The 21520-nt window shown below is 34.1% G+C and overlaps 2 protein-coding genes across 2 annotated transcripts in view; one reads left to right on the top strand and one right to left on the bottom strand.

Moving 5' to 3' along the window:
* DNAJC14 (DnaJ heat shock protein family (Hsp40) member C14) overlaps positions 1-21520 on the top strand; it is a 1080043-nt gene that overhangs the window by 680798 nt on the left and 377725 nt on the right. The gene's annotated exons all lie outside the window — the stretch shown is intronic.
* LOC126023052 (olfactory receptor 6C2-like) lies at positions 85-1023 on the bottom strand. Its single transcript, XM_049784106.1, has one exon. It carries the CDS (start codon positions 1015-1017, stop codon positions 85-87), a length of 933 nt encoding a protein of 310 aa, XP_049640063.1. The 5' UTR covers positions 1018-1023.

Below are 21520 nucleotides of genomic sequence, written 5' to 3'. Positions count from 1 at the left end.
TATTAAGCTCAAGAGATCATATTTTCCCACCAAGAACCTTATCCTTTGCTACATATATTCAAGTTAAAAAGTCTTTTTAGTTTCTTAGTTCTTTGAAAGAAATGCCATCTTTTTAATTGAGTCCTTGAACGCTTGTTTCACTTGCTTATTTCGCAAAGAATAAATGAAAGGGTTCATCAAAGGGATAAGTGAAGTATTGAGCAATGACACGACCTTATTTATGGCTACTCCTTCCTTTGCAGGTTTGACATAGATAAAGATGCAGCTTCCATATGTAATGGAAACTACAATCATGTGGGAGGAACAGGTGGAGAAAGCTTTTTTTCTTTGTTGAGCTGAAGGAAGTCTCAGAATAGTCTTGATGATGTATGTATAAGACAGAACTACACAGATTAGTGTAAGTATGAGAGTCATCACAGCCATGATTAAAACAATTTGCTCTACAAATTGAGTGTCTGAGCAAACGATCTTGAGCAGAGGAGCTGCATCACAACCAAAATGGTCAATGAGATTAGAATCACAGAAATCTAGCTGAAGGCCCATGCAAAGTGGTGGTGCTATGACAATTAAGCCAAATAGCCAACATAAACCAACAAAAATGATGCATAGCTTTTCACTCATGATGTTAGTGTAGTGTAATGGCTTGCAAATGGCCACATAGCGGTCATAGGACATGGTAGTTAGAAGAAAAAATTCTGTTGCCCCAGTGAGGATCCCAAAAAATAACTGAGTAGCACAAGCATTATAGGAAACACTTTTGTCCCCAGTTGTCAAGCTGTACAAGAATCGGGGAACACAGACAGTTGTAAATATTATTTCTAATATGGAGAAATTTCGAAGGAAAAAGTACATGGGTGTTTTAAGGTGAGAATCCACCAGAGTGAGAATGATAATTATTATATTTCCCATGAGAGTTAAAATGTAGGTGAGAAACAACATTATGGATAGCAAAATCTGTAGAAGTGGATCATCTGTTAATCCCAACAGGATGAATGTTGTTACAGAATGATTTTTCATTACTTTCTTCAGAAACATGCTGGTCATGTGAATAAATCATAAACTTTGAATCTGAGGAATAGAATATTAGGATAATATTTCAGTATATTACAGAGAAAAGTAGCTAAGTAAGCACATAAAACATTTTTAATTTTTCAGTTGATAATAACTTATTATGAAGTAGTTAAGCTAGGCATAATTTGTGTTCAAAATATAATTTACAAAATACTCATATATTAGTCACTTTATACTTAAATAATGATTAGTTATAAAATATTAGAAAAACTATAGAAAGACTATGAGTCCCTCAGTTTGCCGAGATTATGTTATCCATCAGTATATTTCCAGTGTTCATTATAGAGTGGAAAATGACACTGTTAATTAATAAAAAGCAATCAGAAAAACTCTATTTCTCAATTCTTATGGCAGCTGATCAATAAACACTATAGCTCCTGATAGTTTAATACCACTAGTGACTTAGTTGTAATATTTCTATGCTTCGTAGCACGTGTTTCTTTCAAAAACCTCTTTTCTCTTTATTGTAGAGATATTTTATATTTTGTAAATTTTGGAGCTAAAGTACTATGGCATTTCCTGACTCCAGTTATCTAAAATTTTTTATTTGCCACTATTTAATATTAATATACTAAAAGACTCAAGTTTATGTTCTCTAATTTTTTATTTTGAATAGCCAAAGATTTGTTTTCTTCTAGAAGCCACCTATCAGAAACACCCCTTCCAGCATCCCAAGACTGTCTAGAAAATGAGTAGAGGGATGTTTGGTCATCTTCCCTAGAGAACAGATTCCTTTCCTTAAGTATCTATGATATTGTTGGCATTCTAAAATTTATTTATAGACATTTTGTTCTCAATGCTTTCAAACCTATTTATTTAAGCAAAGATGTGTAACTTTTAAGAAGGGCAGAGGAAAGAGAATATGACTTGGGGAAGGAATAGATTTCTTGGTACTGATTTTTTTTCTCTAGAGTCACTTTGAAAATCACCTGATCACTTTTTCTGATGAGTCTGGATCTCTCTCCCTTTGCTTTCAGCACTCTGGTCTGAAGATGTGTTCAGACTACATCTCCCCCCAAACAAAAAGAATCAGACAAACAAAACAATTGCAATAATAGTTAACAATATGACCTGGGGAACAAATTAATCCTTCCTATTTGGTATGGATATTGTTAAAAGCTGAAAACTAACTGTGCTTATGTTTTTAAGTTTTTTCCTGGTGCTTCCTTCTTTTGAGAATCATATAAAAAGTCATCATTTCCATAACTTGCAAAATGAACTTGAATACATTTTCATTCCTTATACTTTTACCTATTCATTCACTTGCTGCAGTCAAAGGTGGCAATATAGTCCTAGAAGTAGTATGACGCTTGCCAAATTGGATCCAAAGCTTAAACACTTAGTTGCTTTACTATTAGAGTTCTGGGTAATCTATTATTATTCCTTAGTCATTTTAATATCTATTGACTAATTAAAATATCAGCTTTCCATATGTATTCTAGTATATCAAAATCAGCCAGATTCTTTGATAAATGTCTACTGTGAACTATTACATTGATACTCAAGTATTTTATTGTATGAGTGATTTTCATGTGACATTTAAATATTTTCCATAAGTGCTGTTTTCCCCCCATGCATAGGGAAATGAATTTCTTTTCAATTTATGTGAATTGGCACCATATGAAATGGTTTGGATGTCAGGAACCTTTAAGTTATGTGTATCCATACAGGGGTCTCAAACTTGCAGCCCGCAAGCCACAAACAGCCCTCCATATAACATTTTGTGGTCCTGCCCTAGAGGAATCTATTTTTGTTTTGTTTTGTTTTAGTTGTTTGGGTCACACCCCCCAATGTTCAAGGATTACTACTGACTTTGCACTCAAGGATCATCCCGACTTTGCCTCCTGCGGCCCGCAGGTAAATTGAGTTTGAGACCCCTTACAGAGACTATTTTTTTTGAATAATACATGATGGCTTCCCCTACATTAGGATTTGAGAGATTTTCCCCTAGTTAGTATTTAGTATTCTTTAAAGTTTCCTCTACCTATTCAACCCACTGTGTTTATTTTGTGATATAAATTGATATAATTTAATACCACTATGTGCTACCCTGCTACAGCATAATGATATTTTAAAAATCTCATATAATAAATTATTGGGTAATGGATAGATAGTATTTAAATTAGCATGGGAAGTGGAGCACTAACACGACAGTAGGGCATTTGCCTTGCATGCAGCTGATGCAGGATGGACTTTGATTTGATCCCCAGGATCCCATATGTTCCCTCAAACCAGGTGCAATTTCTGAGCGCATAGCCAGGAGTAACCCCTGAGCATCACTGGGTGTGGCCCAAAAAACCAACCAAACAAACAAACAAACAAATAAAATTAACTTTACATCATTGTTAGAATAATTAAAAAGGAAAATAATTGGCACAAATAAATATATTTAATAATGAAGCTTAGGTTATGACTAGTTTAGGATCTGCTGTCAATAATAACTTCAAATTACAGAATTACTGTTTACTATTTTTATTTTAAAGATAATATCTTAGCCCTCTTTATTTTTTTTCAGGCTAGTCAAGCAGTGGGAGTGGAGAAGGATCTAAGAAATCTGTAACTGGCTGTGATCAATTAATTGTAAACACCACTGCACTCGGACCAGCCTCTTAGTCCTCTTTAAAAATTGAAAATATATCCATTAACTACATTCATCCAAAGCCAATAATATTATATAAAAAAAGAAATTTCCTGCAGTAACCAAGATTTTGAGTATATCACTAGTCTATTTATGTGCAGTGCATAATTATTTGGTAATTTCTCACATGACTCTATTTTTCATGTTACTCTGTTTTCCAGTCATAGCTTTGGATCTTATTACTTATTGTAAAAATAACGCAAATAACATTTGATGTTTCCCTATTTAACTCCACTTTATTCATTAAATTGCCTTATGCTTTTACAATTAATTTTCCTCATGCATTAAATATTCCTGAAAAGTCTAATTATTTTTGTCATATTTCATTACATACAGTAGAAATTTAAAAAATACTTTAGAAATGCTCAGAAACAGAGACTGAATAAGGTGCTTCTCATAATTATTTCCATATTTATTATCAACTTAGTCATTTAAAAATGTGTTCCATGTATACCCTTCTCTAGAGGATTTACCAGAAACTCATCCTGAGATGTATACACTCAGATTCTTTTATTCAGGAGAAGCCATGTACTCTGTTTCCTTGTATATCTTTTTCTTTCTCTTCCTATATATTTCAGTAAGTTAATTTCTTGAATTTAAATGGTTTTACACACACACACACACACACACACACACACACACACATTACCCAGAGTATCAATCCCAAATTTTGTAAGTGAAGAATCTTTGTTTTAAAAAGGCCTGGATTTGGTGGCCCATTACTTTGGTCACTTATTTCAGTATTTTTCTACTAAGCAGGAAATTTAATTTTCCTCTGGGGTCACACTTGGCAGTGTTCAAGATTGTTTTCAGGGGTGCTCTGGAATTCATATGCTCATAAGCTTTCCGAAATAGAAAACACATACTCCAGATTTTGGGTCCACACTCTTGCTATTGAAGCATACCTCTATATTCCATGTGGTTATCCTATTCCAATCAATAAGTTTTACAGAAAGATTATCATTAATTTCATCTAAATAAAAAATGCTTAAATTACCAATAAACATACACTTCCTACGCTTTGCATGGGTTATTTTCTTGTATGCATATTTGACTATTTTATCACCAATTTAGAAATGAAACTTGATGAGGGAGTTCTTATATTACTTAGAAAAAGCATTTGCATAGGAAGTTGCAAATTCTGACTAACTTAATGATCACTCTGAGTTCTTTTAGGACTAAGATAGCTGTAATGGAGTAGAAATCTTTAAAGAAGAGTTAGGTAATGTTAAATAGTTCATTTTCTATTCATACATTTTTTTCTTCAGGTCACTTTTTTCCTGGACACAATAATATCTAAAATTTGAGAATTAGAGTTAGATAGCTTCATCATTTCAAGTTACTTTGAACTATCATGATCAAAGAATATGAAAAATAAAAAAATTAAGTAATGTTTGACCTTACCCATTATAATCATCAGTACACTCTTAAGTGGGGACTAACTGTTCTTATCCTTAATTTTGATTTCTTCTGAGTACTACTTAAATTATATTAAAATTCATCATTAACCATAAAATACAAAATATTGTTAACAGATTTCTTTGCAAATATTTACTTTTAAGCATAAAGGTAAAAACTTACTTTTTTAATCTGAATTCTGCTTTTGCATAGCTTCCATGGTTTCTGTTGTTAAACCTTTAAACAGATAAATATAAACACACCGTACTTACTTTCTTATGGTTCCCCATCACTTTCTGAAAATTTAAGCCAGACTTTATTTTTAGACCTGAGAATTTCTAAGTATTTTTCTATTAGTTTGAGTTAACTGTGGCATTTTCAACCCCTAAATACTCTTCCAGTTAAGAGGGTTTTTAAATACAAGATGATAATCCAATGCATAGAAAATAGTACCTTTAGTTTGTTTTTTCACCAAGTCTGGGAGAAAATAATGAGAGTTGTTATCTCTATTAAATTACAAGTGACTGAAATAATGGACATGACAAGTCCAATAAATGCTCACAACTCTCCCTGACGATAGAATTGAAAATAATATGGTCTCTCAAATGCCAATAAATAGATTATCTTTAATGTTTTCACTAAAGATTTAGGATATGCTTTATTAGTTTTAACTATTTAAGTACAAAAGAAAAAATTGAGAAAACAAACAAAAATGTCCTTGGTGACACTATTTATCATGAATCTTTAGGGAAATTAATCTTGCAGGAGAAAAAATTAATGAGCACCTATGGGATAGTATCTACAGAGGTATGAAATGCAACTCTGATCACATTCTGTAATTCTGTTACAGGACAGGAAAGAACTACTCAAGTCAACTCTCAGCTATTTGATTACTTATTAAATTATTACTTAAATTATTAGGAGAATTTAGGATTGCTATTACTCACCTATTATTCTTATTATGACAGAACTAGTTAATATTCATATATTTAATGGCCACTATATTTTATATCCAATACTCATAAGGATCCTATCAAACTCCAAATAATTCTACATATCATATAAAAAGAGAAGATGTGAGACCATGTGCTTACTATCTACCATTTCAATATAATCATTCAGCATCATTATAATGTTTCATCAAAAGCCTAAAGGCCACTTTAAGTTTTCTAAATGTTTAATAGTACCATTATTCAGAAGTTGAAAATTGAGAAGTCTGAGTTGAAGTTTGAGACTCATAGGAGTATGTCATTATTTGCTATTGGCTGATAGCTCTCTTCTCATCCAAGATACATATAAAAATCATACCTCCTCAAAACATCAGAGCAGTATTATTTAATCACAGAAATGCTTTCAAGTATTTCGTAAATAGTTTTCAGTTCTTTGTAGGTAAAAATAGTTCCTTTACAGTTTTAAAATTGAAGCATCTTCCAAGCAGTTGCTGAGGAAGAATAGTAAAGGGAAGCAAGGAGGTTGAATCAGATAGGCTTGAAGAAACAAAGACATTGGGATATTAATGTGTTTCTGTTCTGAAATATTTTATGGCATTTATTAATATTTTCTTTAAGATTATAAATACAATGTTTTATCTACAATTCTAATTTTATAGTATGTACTTTAAATTTACTTACATATTTAAAAATTAATCAATTTACATAACAACAATTTTCTACAGTAAAGCTTGCTTTCAATTAATTGATGCATTTGGAAAATTAATTTTAAAGTACTGACCTTAAAATTTATTTACATGGTACCATACTAACATAGCTATCTAATGAATATCTAATATCTAATGAATAGCATATAGTTATTCTATAAATTATTTTAATATTTATTGTTTTTTATGCATTATTACTGTTTTAGAAATGCTGCTGCTAATGACATTTACTTATATATATTCACTGAAGTACTATAAAATAAAATTTAAGTACTCAAATTTTTATTTCTATAAAATGGAAACAAAATTGGTTATTGAATATTGGTTTTGTCCCCATAAGTTTAGCTTTACTAATAAAATTTATTTTTAATTAGAAAATTTGTGCAAAGGCAATTGTATGTCTACACTCAGTCTTATGCATTTAATTAAAAACATAAATTATTTCTTTCTCTTATATTATTTATTTTGCTCAGGGCTCCAGGACAATGTTGAACAGAAGTAAAACTATCAATATGTTGTCTATTTCCTGGTTTTAAAGGTAAAGTATAATTATTTTAATATAAAGCATCTTTGGCAGCACACAAGCCAAAATACCACCCCACTGTACTATCACTTTGGCCCCAAATCTCTGTCTTCTACCTGTGTTTGGGTTTCTTTGCTACTGTTTTTCCAGTTTCTTAAGGTGTCTCTTTAAACTGTTGATTTTGTCAATTTCTTCTTTCCTAACATACGCCTGTATTACATGAGTTTCCTTCTTGCTTGCTGCAGCCTGGGAACTTTGATTGTCCCTGGCATCCATATCATCAGGGCTCGCTCTTTCTGAGGTGAGTTTTCCCTGGCAGGAAACTGTGGATAAAGCTAACTCTGCTGGGCTTCTTAAGCATGGCAGCCATTTTGAGGCTTCTCCCTGCTTGCGACTAGAGTAGTCTTTCTTTATGTTTCTAGAAGTTCTATTACAACACTGTAATTTTAATCAGACTTGGTTTTTGCACTGATCCTGGTATGAAGTCTAGGATAGAGTCTTTCATTATGTTTCCAGAAATTCTGCTCAGTTGCAGTTGTCTCATCCAGACCTCTTGGAGATCTTCGTTGTTGTACAGGTTGTAGGCCAAAGCCTAGACAAGGTTCTTTTTCATTGGTCCCAGGATAAGTTCTGCACAGTCATGATTGTCACAGTCAGTCTTCTGTAGTTAGCAATCTTGGCTTTTGCACAGATCAAAGGATGATGTGTCTTCTGATTTCATCTTATTGTTAGGTAGTGAGGTAAGACAACCTGCTCTTAGACCCAGTTATTGATATTTCCTCATTGTCAGGATATCATATAGAAACTGGCGCATATTGGTGTCCGAGCAGTATTAAGAATTTCCCAGAGGGAATTTGGTTCCTGGAGCTGTTACAGAGAACTGTGGCAGATCTATATTCTGAGATCTAGGGTTCAAAGTAGGATGGTCGCTGTCTAATCACATGGAGTGTAAGTTAGGACCACATGACATAGGTTCAAGTTGGGAGAAGCCCCTGTTTTGTAAAATGTATGAGTTCTTATCCCTAGTAGATAAGAGCTTGTTTCTATATGTAAAATTTCCCCCTTTTTAGTATGCCTTTTCAAAAACAAATGGTGGTATATTATATTGCTGGTGCATTTGGGGTGAGTGTCAGGACCAAATCATCTCTGTACCCTGGTTTTAACCTGAGCTTTTATCCCAGGCAAGACTTTTTCTTGTAGGTTTTTGTACCTAGCAGAAGCAAAACAGGTGAAGTTAAGGAAAAGAAGAAAACTAAAACAAGATAATATATATGTATATATATGTATATATGTATATATATATACACACACACACATACACACACTCACATATATAAAGGAAAATAAATAAAAATGAGTTTAAAAAGTAATTAAGGGAACAAAGTGATTCAGACAACTACCTTACATTTGGGGAATAATAGGTTAAGAGGTAATATTATAGAGGTCTTCAACTTATAAAGGAAATATAGGTTTCCCCATTGTCTTTTGAGATATTCTTGTGGGGGGTGGGATCCAGGGCACATTTTCATCACTCACCCTGGTCTTGTTGAGTTTGAGAAATGATTTGCGGCTGAAAAGGCTTGAGTAGAGTTCTTGTACTGGAGGTCCTTCCGTAGCTGAATCTGGTATCAAACAACAGTCCACACTTGCAGGGGTGGTCAAAAGGAGGGCCACAGCATGAGTCAGCAGGAGTGCTGGTTGTGGTTTCTTGCTGAGTGATGAGATATGGGGCTGAGTGGGTGTCCCTTCACTTGGGAGCTGGGTGATGACTTATTGGGGCAGGAGGTCGATCATGATATCTGATGGGTTAAGAACTGAGGGTAAAAAGCATTAATAAGGTGGGATATCAAATTGGGATTGAGGGATGAAGAAATAGGATTCTGGAGGGGGGAAGAAGGGCTTGTTCTTAGGAGAGGTTATTTACAGTATGGCATGGATCATTTTCAATTTAGGTTTAGCTCTCATAGAGGAGTACTCTCTCTATAAACTCATGCCCACATAAATACAAACATTAGTAATTTATTCTTAAGGTGTTGTTAGAGAGGTCTGGCCCTAATAGGTTGGGTCTGAGTTCTTAAAGACTGGTTGAATTAAGATAAAAAATTAGCTTATGTATAGCCTTAGAAAGTGAGAAAAGGAGAGCAAGAGATAAGAGAAAGAACAAAAAATAGGTAAATATGGTAAAAATAAATTTAAAAAATTTAATAAATTAAATTAAATATATTGGGTTGGTGGGTCGGAGTTGGGAGGTTTCCCCATTTTGTAGGCATTTCATCAGTGATGGAGTTGTGCTTTGCTAAATGAAGGTTACAGGTTTAGATAATGGCTGGAGCAGTTTAGAAAAACCATAGGTTTAGCGTCTCGAGTAATAAACAATGTAGTAATGAGGCCTACCTATATAGGTGGCTACCCTGTCTGCTGCATCTTATGTATTGAAGTTTCTTTCCTAAAGAGAAACTATCAGTTTGGGCTTTATTTTACATAGATTGAATTGATAATAATGAGTAAGAAGAGGAAGAGGAAGGAAGAGGAGAAGGAAAGAAGTAGGGGGAAGAGAGAGAGAGAAAGGAAGTGTTAATTTGCCCAAACGTGTTCAATGAGTAGGTCCTGTATTTTAAGTCTGTGGTTTGCAGTTGACTATTTCAGTAGTCTGACTGATCAAATGCTTCAGGTCTAATAGAGGACATAAACCATAAAACGGGTATATTGGAATGTCTTATTAAGACTTTTTCATAATGCAAACTGAATATGGTAGCTAATGTGTCTGAGCACCAAGGTGTCAAAATAGGGTGTCTACCCTCTGTATCCAAGAATCTCTGTGGACAAAGAAGCTTAGAGGTTATTTTATACCTAGTAAGTTTAAAGCATTAAAACTTATTGTTAGGAAACACTGCCACTGGAGTATCTGGCTTCTAATCATATTCTTCACCTGTATCTGTGTATAAAATCCCTAAGACATTATTATGGGTCTTTGCAGTAAAAGCCTCATTCACTAAACTAAAAGGCTGTTTACTAAACCGTTGTTTTTGTTGCTGCTGGTTTCTTTAAGGTATAATGTATAGTCTAGGTTTTGTGTTGATTCTCTTACACTTGTTTTGATCCCTTTTTCCTGATAAATGCTCACAACTACAGTGCTTAAAGTTTCTACCATATTAGACCATTGTATTTGTTCTTGATGTATTATATGTATATATGGTATATATTCTAAGTATGTTAGAAAAATGCTATCATTCTATATTTATCCTTCATCTTCTGGCTTACTTCATTTAACATAATATTTTGTAGATACATCCACGTTGCTGCAAAATCTATGATTGTATCATTTCTAACTGCTATGTAGTATTCCATTGTGTATAAATACCATAGCTTCATGATCCACTCATCTGTTGTTGGACATTGAGGATGGTTCCACATTTTGGCTATTGTACTGATAATACATAAATAAATACATAAATAAATACTTTGGAATAAATGTCCTTCCAATGTGGGGAAAAATATCCAGGTGAGCAATTGCTGGGTTATAAGGCAGCTCAATTCTAAGTTCACTGAGCACTCTCCACACTGTTTTCCATAGGGGTTGGACCAGGCAGCATTCGCACCAACACTTCTTCTTCCTATATCAGTGAGGAGGTTGAAAATTGCCCTCCAAGCTGCACTCTACAAGACCCACAATGGTGGCCTCCATGCTGGCAATCTGCCCTCACTTCTCATTCCTATACCTCTGAAAAGGTGCAGAGTTGCCTTCCAAGCTGCAGCCCACAAGCTCCCACAATGGTGGCCTCTACACTGGTAATCTGCCCTCACTTCTCCTTCCTATACCTGTCTATATCACATATATATACACACACAAATACATACACAAATTCATACAAGTTGTGAGAATATTAGTGTATGAACACGAGATAATCTGGGATTAAATCTAGGCATTAACACCTATAAATCCTCTGCTCTACAAATTGAACCACATCCCTACCTTCCTCCTGCTCCTTTCTTTTCTTGTCTTCTTTTTTCTGCTCTTTTTATTCTTTCTGTATTATTTATTTCTTTCCTCCTCTTCTTTTTCTTCTTCTTATTCTTCATCCTCTTCTTTTTCTTTTTCTTCTTCTTACCCCTTTTCTTCTTACTCTTTTTCTTACCCTTCTTCCTCTTCTTCCTCCTCTTCATCTTCTCACTCTTCCTTGAACTCCTCTTATTATTATTCTCTTTCTGGATCTATGGGACTCCAATGATTCCTATATTGTTTCTGTTGTTTTTATCAAAGACTTCTATTTTCGTTTGTTCACATTCTTGAGTAGTTTATTCATTGTCTTGTCATTTGCTTTAAGGTTCTTTTCCAATCTCTCCTGCTGTATGGAGTTGTTCTGCATCTCGTCCTCTGGCTCACTGACCGCACCCTCAGCTGCTATAACTCCATTGGAGAGGCTTTCCATTGAGGTTTTTATTTCATCTACTGAGTTTTTCAGACCTGTTATTTCAGTTTGAAGTTTTTTAATTTTTATATTTTATCCTCTTTATTCTTATTTGTGTTCTATTCAACTCGATCTATGCTTTCTTTGAGCTACATGAACATCCTCCATATTTCTTCTCTAAACACCTTATGAGAGAGGATACGTAGCTTGTTGTTATTTTTTGGGCCATCAGAGCTGCCATCTTCATTCCTTATACATGGGGTTGTCCAGCATTGTTTCCCCATTGCCACACCTGTAGTGTGGTTTTACTATGTGTTGTGGTGGGGTTCATGGGTTTGAAGATGCATGCATTTTGTGGCTGTGCTCCACTGGCTCCATCGTATTGGGTGGGGGCAGTTTGCTGGGTGTTGCGTCCTAAAGAAATTATGTTTACTGTCATCTTCTTGGCTGCTTCATGCAGAAAAGCAAGCAGGGAGCAAGGCAGCAGTACTTTATAATGGCTTTAATGTGCCCAAATACATGTCAGAAATTAGCACCCAAGTTTATTGGGTGAGGGCCCTGAAGAGATTATATTAGCTGTTGTCTTCTTGGCTGCCTCATGCAGAAAACACTGTGGCCTAATTTTGAAAAGATTTTTTTTAATCTCTTTCTTCTATTTTATTATTGTATAGAGGAAAGCTATGGATTTTTGCATATTCATTTTCTAGCCTTCAATTTTAATATAAAAATCTCTTGATTTTAAAAGCTTTATTGTAGAGTCTAGGGTTTTATAAATACAGTATCATGTTACTTGAAAATAGTGCTAGCTTGACTTCTTTCCTTTCTGGATGCCCTAGATTATCTTTTTTTTTTTTGGCCTACTTTTATGGCAAGTACTTCAGTAGTATATTAAATATAGGTGCTGTCTCTTCTCAGTCTTACAAAGAAATAATTAGATTTCTTTTTTATTTGTTGTTGTTGTTGTTGTTGTTGTTTATGGACATACCTGGCTGTTCTCAGGGGTTACTCTTGGCTCTGCCCTCACAAATTGCTCCAGGCTTGGGAGACCATATGGAATGCTGGGGATCAAACTGTGTCATTCCTGGATAATCCATATGCAAGACAGATGCCCTACCACTGTGCTACCACTCCAGCCCTTAATTATATTTATGTCTTTATATATTTCCTATACTAAGCTTTTCTATGAATGGAGTCATATAATATGTGGTCTCTATAAATGGCTTCTATCACTTACTTTAATGTTTCCAAGGTTTTTCTAAATGGAAGTGTGTAAAAGAGTTCATTACAATTTGTTTTTGGTCTATGTTTTGTGATATTCAGGGATTTCCTGGCTCTGAGTTCAGGAATGACTCGAATCATGTTCAGTAAAAAATATTTTGGTGCCAGAGATCAAAACTGAATCAACCACATGCAAAATAAATTACCTTTGCTCTACAATTACCCTGACCCCTAATAATTTTCTTCTAATATATTTTATATATTAAATACAGATAAATACATACCTTCATGTCTTTTATCACAGTGACTATATTAAGTGTACTAAGTGGCTAGAGCCAGAAATATATAAGGTATTATCAAGAATTTTCTTTTAAACTCAAGTAATATCAGTTGCCATGAATTGACCATGGTTTTCAACTATAACATTTGCATCTTATTTAATATATAATTCAATACAATTAATTTATCTATCAAATTTTTCTATTATTTATTTTGTAAATTTATTTTTAACATTTAATTTATTTTAATATCTATATTAATTATAATTAATATTATTTAATATTTGAGATTTTTAATTGTATACAAATGGAATCATGAGGTCTGTTTCTTATATTCAAGAGATTCTAGCAGCAGGTCAACCAGCTGTTGAAATGAATCCAAAAAACAGATTTCTCCCTGAGATGCTGAGGTTTTTATTGGGAAGAGATAAACCATTACCTAGGATAGAGAAGATTTAGGGTAATGGACCAGTTTAGATGTACTTCTAGCAAAGTATTATTCTAAATAAAATGAAAACCAGCTACCCCAACACCAAAAGCACTTAAAGTCATGTTATCAGCTAATTTTCATGCTATTATTTTATAAAAACTTAAATAGCTTTAACTTCTCCATGAAAATACTTATTTTTATTTTTTAAATTTTTATTGTTTGTAAAATGTTTTACTTTTATTTACTAAGTACCATAACTAGAAAATTGTTTATGAGTGAGTTTCTGTTATAGAATGTACAACATCCTTCATCAGTACACTTTTTCTGTCATGAGTGTCCCAATTTATCTCCCCACCCAATCCCCAATCTTTGGGGCAAACATTTTGCTTCTCTCTCTCTTTTTAGTTTTTTGTTTTGTTTTGTTTTGGGGCCACACCCTGTGACCCTCAGGGACTACTCTTGGCTATGCACTCAGAAATCGCTCCTGGATTGGGACATCATAAGGAACACTGGAGGATCAAACCACAGCCCATCCAAGGCTAGTGTGGACAAATCAAATGCCTTACAGCTTGCACAACCACTCCTCCCCCTCTCTTTGTACTTTTTAAACTGTGATTTACACTATTGTTAATGAAGGAGTACATTGTATGTCGCTTTATCTTCTTTCAGCTCCCAGTTCTTGTCCTGAGTGATTAGTTCCTATTGTCATTGTCATAGTGGACACATCTCTACACTTACTGCACTTACAACTCTTTGTTGAAAGCTTCCTACAATGCATTGTTCCTCCTGGTCTCTGCATATTTTATTTTAGTTATTGTAGTGAGGGATATTTATATGCAGTTTATATAGAAAACAAAATGATAAATTTGAATTTAAATATGCATAGATAGTCCAATTTGATATAAACTTAAAATGTGTAATGATCAACATAAGCAGGTTACATACTCGTTATCTCACAATAATGAGTTTTTGTAGTGTTAACATGCCATTATTTCCCTGAAACGTTATGGTGTCTTTATTTTGTGTATTTAGTTCACAGAGCAGAAGATTTTTAGCTTGAAGCAGTCTCATTTTCCATTTTTAATTTATTTTTCTAAATATTGAGCTTATAAAACTAAGAGTTCATTCCATAAATGTAAAGTTCTGTCTATGTTTTCCCCAGTATAATCTACATGTGCAAGTTTTACCTGAATATCTTTATTATTTAAAAAATTTTAAATTGGGGATACGGCAGGTTGTGCTCAAGTACTGGAAATTCTTGGTCATCTGGGTTTTGGTCCAAGGAAAGCCAGAAGATGTGCTTCTCAGGCCTTGATCACAACAGCTACCATGATAATGCTAAGGGCCTTCAGAAATGTACCAAGTGTATTCTGGACTTATAGAGTTGCAAGTGGTGGTGCTTGGGCACCTTGTGGTACTAGGGGTTGGCTGATTACAATATATGTACCTTAACTCTTTAATTATCTCTTCAAACCTTGAGGTATTTAATCCATTTGAATAAATCTTAGAATACACAAAATCTGACATAGATTACCCAAAAGACTCATTAATTGTAGGGTACTTATCTGAGACCCACCCATTTCTGGGAGGGGTCTTGGGAACCGGATAATAGGTGTGACTTTACCTGCAAGACCCGGCCCATTCCTGGGAGGGGTCTTGGAATAGGTAGATAAACCCGGAAGCCAGGGGATTAAGGGTCTTTGCCTTTTGGCGCTGCTGGGCGCTTTGAGGAAGATGGCTGAAAGAGTTTAGACGCAGGGTAGCCTGGAATGGCTGAATGCTTAAAAGGTTATGAGATAGGCCACACACACGTGGTGGCTAGGGCATGAATAAAGCTGATGGTTCCTAATGCCTGCCTGTGAGTGAGTCTTGATTACGCGGATTACCTGGGCCTGGAACCCGCCGGCTGCATGGGGGATGAAGCCACGTGGCTGGGGCCTAAGCACAAAGGCCTCCATCCATTGCCATCCAGCCCCATCGTTATTTATTTGACACAACAATTAATGACTTTGGAAACTAATTTATTTAGGATTTATTTTTAGCACTTGTTTTCAAGAATAGTTAATGAAAAGTTATCTATCTCATTATTGGAAAACTTTATCTTCTGCCATTAGAGTAGCAATTAGCTTTCAGAATTATGCGAATGATTTCATAGAAAGGTCTTGACCATGTATTAAGAAGATATGATCAGATAAATTAGTCCACCCCTAGCTGCCTATGAGTTGAATATCTATGGGTCTATATGTAAGATTGGTCAATAGTACACAAAGAAACCTATGCAGACATATTTAGTCATTTAATCCTCATGATGCTCAGAGTTAAATAATTTAAAATCATTCTAGAAGTAATTTGGTATGCTTCACTAAAACTGCACAAGTGAATAGTTATATAGATTGATTAAAATATGCACATAATTTTGAATAATCAGTATCTTTGATAGGAAAGGGCTTACGAATTAATGTTTCTGGTAACATAAAACATCTAATATATCTTATATCTTATGTCTTCATCTAATGAAGATGCCAAAATAATTTAAAGATATTGTGGAAGAAAGACATGTCCTAAAGTTCTGAGTCTTATTAACCATCAATTAGATGTAGCAAAATTAGAGACAATACATAGGTTGGCATCAGCTGGCTATCTTAATAGTGAAGAAAGGCATATGGACAATCCTTTTCTATATCATCTATTATTCTGTTTATCATACTATATAATTAATTGTTTATAATTTTATTATTGTGTATTGCATACATTCCTGAGATTATCATGCATATCTGAAAGTCAGAATCAGTATTCTATAACTCTAATGGAGCCTACAACTAAGAGCTATTCACCGTGAGAGATGGGCACATAATTGGAAGAGACTACCTTCTCTTCACAATAAACACTGATTTAGGCTGGAACAGCTTTGCATGCTGCATATTTACTTCTTGAAACCTCATGATCTCCTGATCATTGACTGAGGAGCCCATAGCACTTCAGTGCATGACACCAAAAGCCAATATTCCCTACCCCAAATAAAAGCACCACTGTCAAGATATCAAGGAAAGGTTGAAATCATTAAATTTTGTTTTGTTTGGTTTTGGAATAACACACATTGTTGTTCAGGTTTTACCTGGAATTGCTTTGGGAACAAGATGATACTGGTTACTGGAAACTCTGGGTTTCCTGCTTTAAGACAAATGCCTTAACTACTACACAATCTTTAAGTAAAATGTTAAAGAAAATGATTATTTTTCTTAGTAAACATTGAAGAATGAAATCATCAAGGAGATTTTAATATATTTATTTGGTTTGACTGAAAACAGCTATAAAGTAGCTATTGGTATGCCTAAAGAAATTCGGAGTCCATTGTATCTGTTGTTAATTTTTATTTGAAAAAAGAATGAATTTATTTGAAAGAAGCTCTTTACCATAAAGTAAATTTTTTTCTGCCAAACACATAAAAGCAGTTAATTTTTATTTTTTATTTCAGTATAGGTATTATTTAATTGCTTCATAGATTGTCATTTATGGTGTGTTTTAAGAACCACTCAGACTATTTACTCCACTAATTTCAGAGATATAATGAAGTTTGAGGTGTTAGAATAGTTTTAAAATAGAGCTCATGTGTTGTATTACATATTAATTATGGAGTCCTAGATGGAGGTGGATGATGGTAGAAACAGGGAAATGTGAGGGCAGCTGATGAGAGCCACTTGCCTGCACCCTTCTCCAGCAAGTGCTTTCAGGGTGGCAGCGAGGAAATGATCCATAGGCAATCAGATTTCAGGAGACACCAACTTTATTAACGTCTTAGCCACTATGTGTGGCTCCTAAGCTTTTAACCTTTTAAACATGCTCTCAACTGCCCTCACATCTCCTTGTTTCTACCTGTCACCCCTCTTGCTGAATCCTCTCTCTATCTCCCCCTGAGTCTCTCCCTATCTCCTCTCCTGGTGAGCAAAACAGAAAGCCAGAGAGCCTTCCCAGATGTGGGCAGGTCTGCCTCTTAAGGTGAGCAAAACGGACATTGGGGGAGGGGAGTAACATCTGCCCTTTCTTTGAAAAACAAAAAGAGCATAGGTTATCCTTTGTTTTTCTGGCTTCTGCCTTTGGCCAAAAGCAGGAACCTTAGTATTCCCAATCTTCACAAAGTCTAAAGTGAAAATTAACATATCAGTCCTTTCCATAAACTCAACTTTTCTGCACAATATACCTGTAGCCTAAAATTCTCTTAATGCTTATTTACCAAGGCCTATCCTGGAACGTCCTTATTCCTATTAATTCTTAGTTAATGCTATTTAACCAAACATTTTTTCCTGGAACTTCCTGTTTTTTTTTTCATAACTTTCCTTAAACACAGTTACAAGAACATTTATATAGAAAATACATTTTGAAAACAGGCTACTACATTAAAATACACAGCTAAACATTATGTAATTGGAAATATTAATTATGGAAAACTATAAAGCACATTTAAATAAACAAGAAAATGACTTAGATCAAGAGATACACCTCAAACTACGTTAATGCCGTTGACATTTGTATTGCTTCTGATATTTATTTATTCCCAGTTTATGACATAATCTTTTTTATTTATTTATTTTATTTTTTGGTTTTTGGGCCACACCCGGCTGTGCTCAGGGGTTACTCCTGGCTGTCTGCTCAGAAATAGCTCCTGGCAGGCACAGGGGACCATATGGGACACCGGGATTCGAACCAACCACCTTTGGTCCTGGATCGGCTGCCTGCAAGGCAAACGCTGCTGTGCTATCTCTCCAGGCCCTCTGACATAATTTTTATTTATTCTTTAAATTACCAAATTTGGATTTTATTTGTTGATCGTTTTTAGTTTCTTGAGTTGTGCTGTTATTTATTAGATCTCTTTTTTGTCTTCCTGATGTAACCTTGAACTTCCCCTTTAATATGACTTTTTCTGTTTGTATTCCATGTAGCTTTATGATTTTGTTTATTAGAAATATACATTTTAAATTTAAATAGTTGAACTTTTCCAAAATTTCTTATAATTAAGTTTTGTGGTTAATAGCACTGTGGTTGTATAGTCTGAGAAAAGACAATATGATTCATATTTTATAATTTACAAATCCTTTTTTTTTCTGTTTCAGTTGTAGAATATCCTATAGAATGTTTTCTTTACACTGAAAAATTAGAATTCAAATTTGGGAAGATAAAGTTCCTCTAAATATCTATTAACTTCAGGTATTCAATTCTTCATTTTTTTTTATTGATTTTCCATTTGATTAGTCTGTGGAATGATGAGTGTGGAATTCTGAAGTCTCCCAATATTGTTAGTAGTTCCTTTAAATATTTTACTGACCTTTTATTTCAAGGCAAGTTCCTTACCTCCTATACTAACACTATGCCTCTGGCATTCTATTTTGACCTCATACAAGCATGAACATCCATATTTTTTGAATAGTCTTTGCCTGTATAATATTTTTTCTATCTGATTTTGTACCTTTGGTTATGTCAAATGTGTCCTTGTAATAGACAGAAGATTGGATATTACACATATCCGCTATGTGCTATTTGCTTGGGGAATTAATATATTGGCATTTAGAAAAATTGCTGACATAAAATTATTTATTTATTTATTTATTTATTTTGGTGATTTAGAGTATTTGTGTAGGTTTTCTCTGTCTGGTTTTTTCTTGTTATTTCCACATGTTCATCAAGACTTGTCTTTTAAATGAAAATTTGCTTATATTGGCCCCTTCTTTTAGTATTATTCTGTTATTTGTTTTGATATTATTGTGTAGTTAAATATGCATTTGTAATTTTATTTTCACTTTTACTTACTTATTTTTGGGGGCCATATCTGGCTCTGGATTCAGGAATTACTGGTGATGCTCAGAGGACCATATGAGATGCCCAAGATCAAACCTGAGTTAGGCATGGGCAAAGAAAGAATTGTACTCCTTATACTTTCTTCTCAAGCCCCATTTCTTTTTAGGAGCATCCACATAAAAAGACGTGCAGAGATTATTCCTGGATCATCATTTAGAAATCACTCCTGGCAGGCTTGGGAACCATATGGGATGCCAAGAAAGGAACTCTGGTTGGCTGTTTGCAGGCAAATGCCCAATATGCTGTGCTATCACTCCAGCCCCACACACCCTATTTTTTTTTAAGTTTAATGCAAATGAGTCTCAAATCAAGTCTGGCAGTCTCTTATTATTATCTTTTCCCAAATTTATGGCTTTTATGAAACTCCATATTCCAGTAGAAGTTTCCTTACCTTTTATAGAAAACAAGCATTTATTGCTAAGCTGACTTAAAGTCAATGTCTTTACATGTTGTTTATTTGAAAATAGTTTCATTACTTCTTCAAATCTGAATGAGACTCTGACAGCTAGAGGATTTTTGTTTGGAGATTATCTTTTATTAAAAACATCAAATATATGACTATTACTCTGGCCCAAAATGCTTCATCTGAGTGATATGAATTTTATGACTTTCTTGTTCATTTGTTTGGAGGCTTTTGCTTTTTTCTTGATATTAAGATAATCTTTCTATTATGTTCTTGCCATTTTGATTATGCCCTTGCGGTATTTTTTTCCTGTTTGAATTTATTATGTTTGGAACTCTTTAAATTTTCTGAGTAAGGGTACATATTCCCTAAATAAATATTTGGGAATCTCCCAGATAATTATTTCTTTCAGTAGTGATGTTTCTCATTTCTCTATGTCCTCTCCTTTGGTTTTCTTGTGATGTGGATGTTACTTCTTTTAATTTCATATTTGGGGGGGGGAGTCAGATGGTGATACTCAGGGTTTACTCCTGGCTCTGCTCTCAGGAATCACTCCTGGCAGTTTTCAGGGCACCATAAGGAGGTATAAGAAATCACTCATGTGTAAGGCAATACTTTACCCATTGTATTATGGCCCTTACTCTTCATAATAACTTTTATTTTAAAAATAATTTTTTTCTTCTAGCTCTTCTTGTTATGATGATCTACACTTTGTTCTTCAGGCCACTATTCAGGGTTTTCCTACTCATATTATGCTGCTTTGCTATGCTGATACCTGTTTTAGCTCTCTTACTGAACTCCTTTATCCCTTAATTTCTTTTTGTACAAGATATTTTGATTCCCATACTTCTTTTCAAACTTTCTCTAAACTTCTTGATGGTCTGTTTCTGAACCTCTCTTTCTCATTTAATACAGGCATTAAGATGAACTTCTGTAAAAGCTGTTTCCTTATCACTTCCAATACATAGTGTAGAGATTTAAGTCAATGGCTGATTTTTGTCTTTCTGATCTCAGTTCTCAGCTGTAAGGCTCTTTCAGACTATTCTTTGTCCCTGTCTCCAACTGAAAGAAGCTCACTTTTTTAGTCTTTTTCTTCTTTCTTTTTTTTATTTTTGGGTTTTTGGGCCACACCCAGTGATACTCAGGGGTTACTCCTAGCTATGCACTCAGGAATCACTCGTGGCTCAGGATTGATAGAACCCATGTCCGTCCTGGGCAGGTGCGTGCAAGGCAAATGTACTATGGCTGTGTTATCTCTCCGGCCCCTGGAAGAAGCTCACTTTAACTATGACTGGTTTCAGCCAAGTCTTGAATATTCAACTGATCTCTTTAGTTGGATACCACTTCACTTCACGTGCTTTCATATTCATACAACTTCTTTTTGCATATTAACCTAGATTTCTTTATAGATTAGAGAATAATTTGTTTAGTAAAGATGTTTGATTACTAGAACAAATGCATTCTCATGTATTACATTAAGAACTTAAAAATTTTCGCTTAGCCTAAACTTCTAGTAATATTAGATTGATTAATGAATTATTGATCATTATTAATTATATTACTATAATAATATTATATAATAGTAATTATTATAATTACATGATTAATAATTATTAATTGTTAATGAATTATTCTGACATATTAT

The sequence above is a fragment of the Suncus etruscus genome, chromosome 11 (genome assembly GCF_024139225.1).
Source record: "Suncus etruscus isolate mSunEtr1 chromosome 11, mSunEtr1.pri.cur, whole genome shotgun sequence".
NCBI lineage: Eukaryota > Metazoa > Chordata > Mammalia > Eulipotyphla > Soricidae > Suncus > Suncus etruscus.
This window is presented reverse-complemented; position numbering and strand designations above follow the sequence as displayed.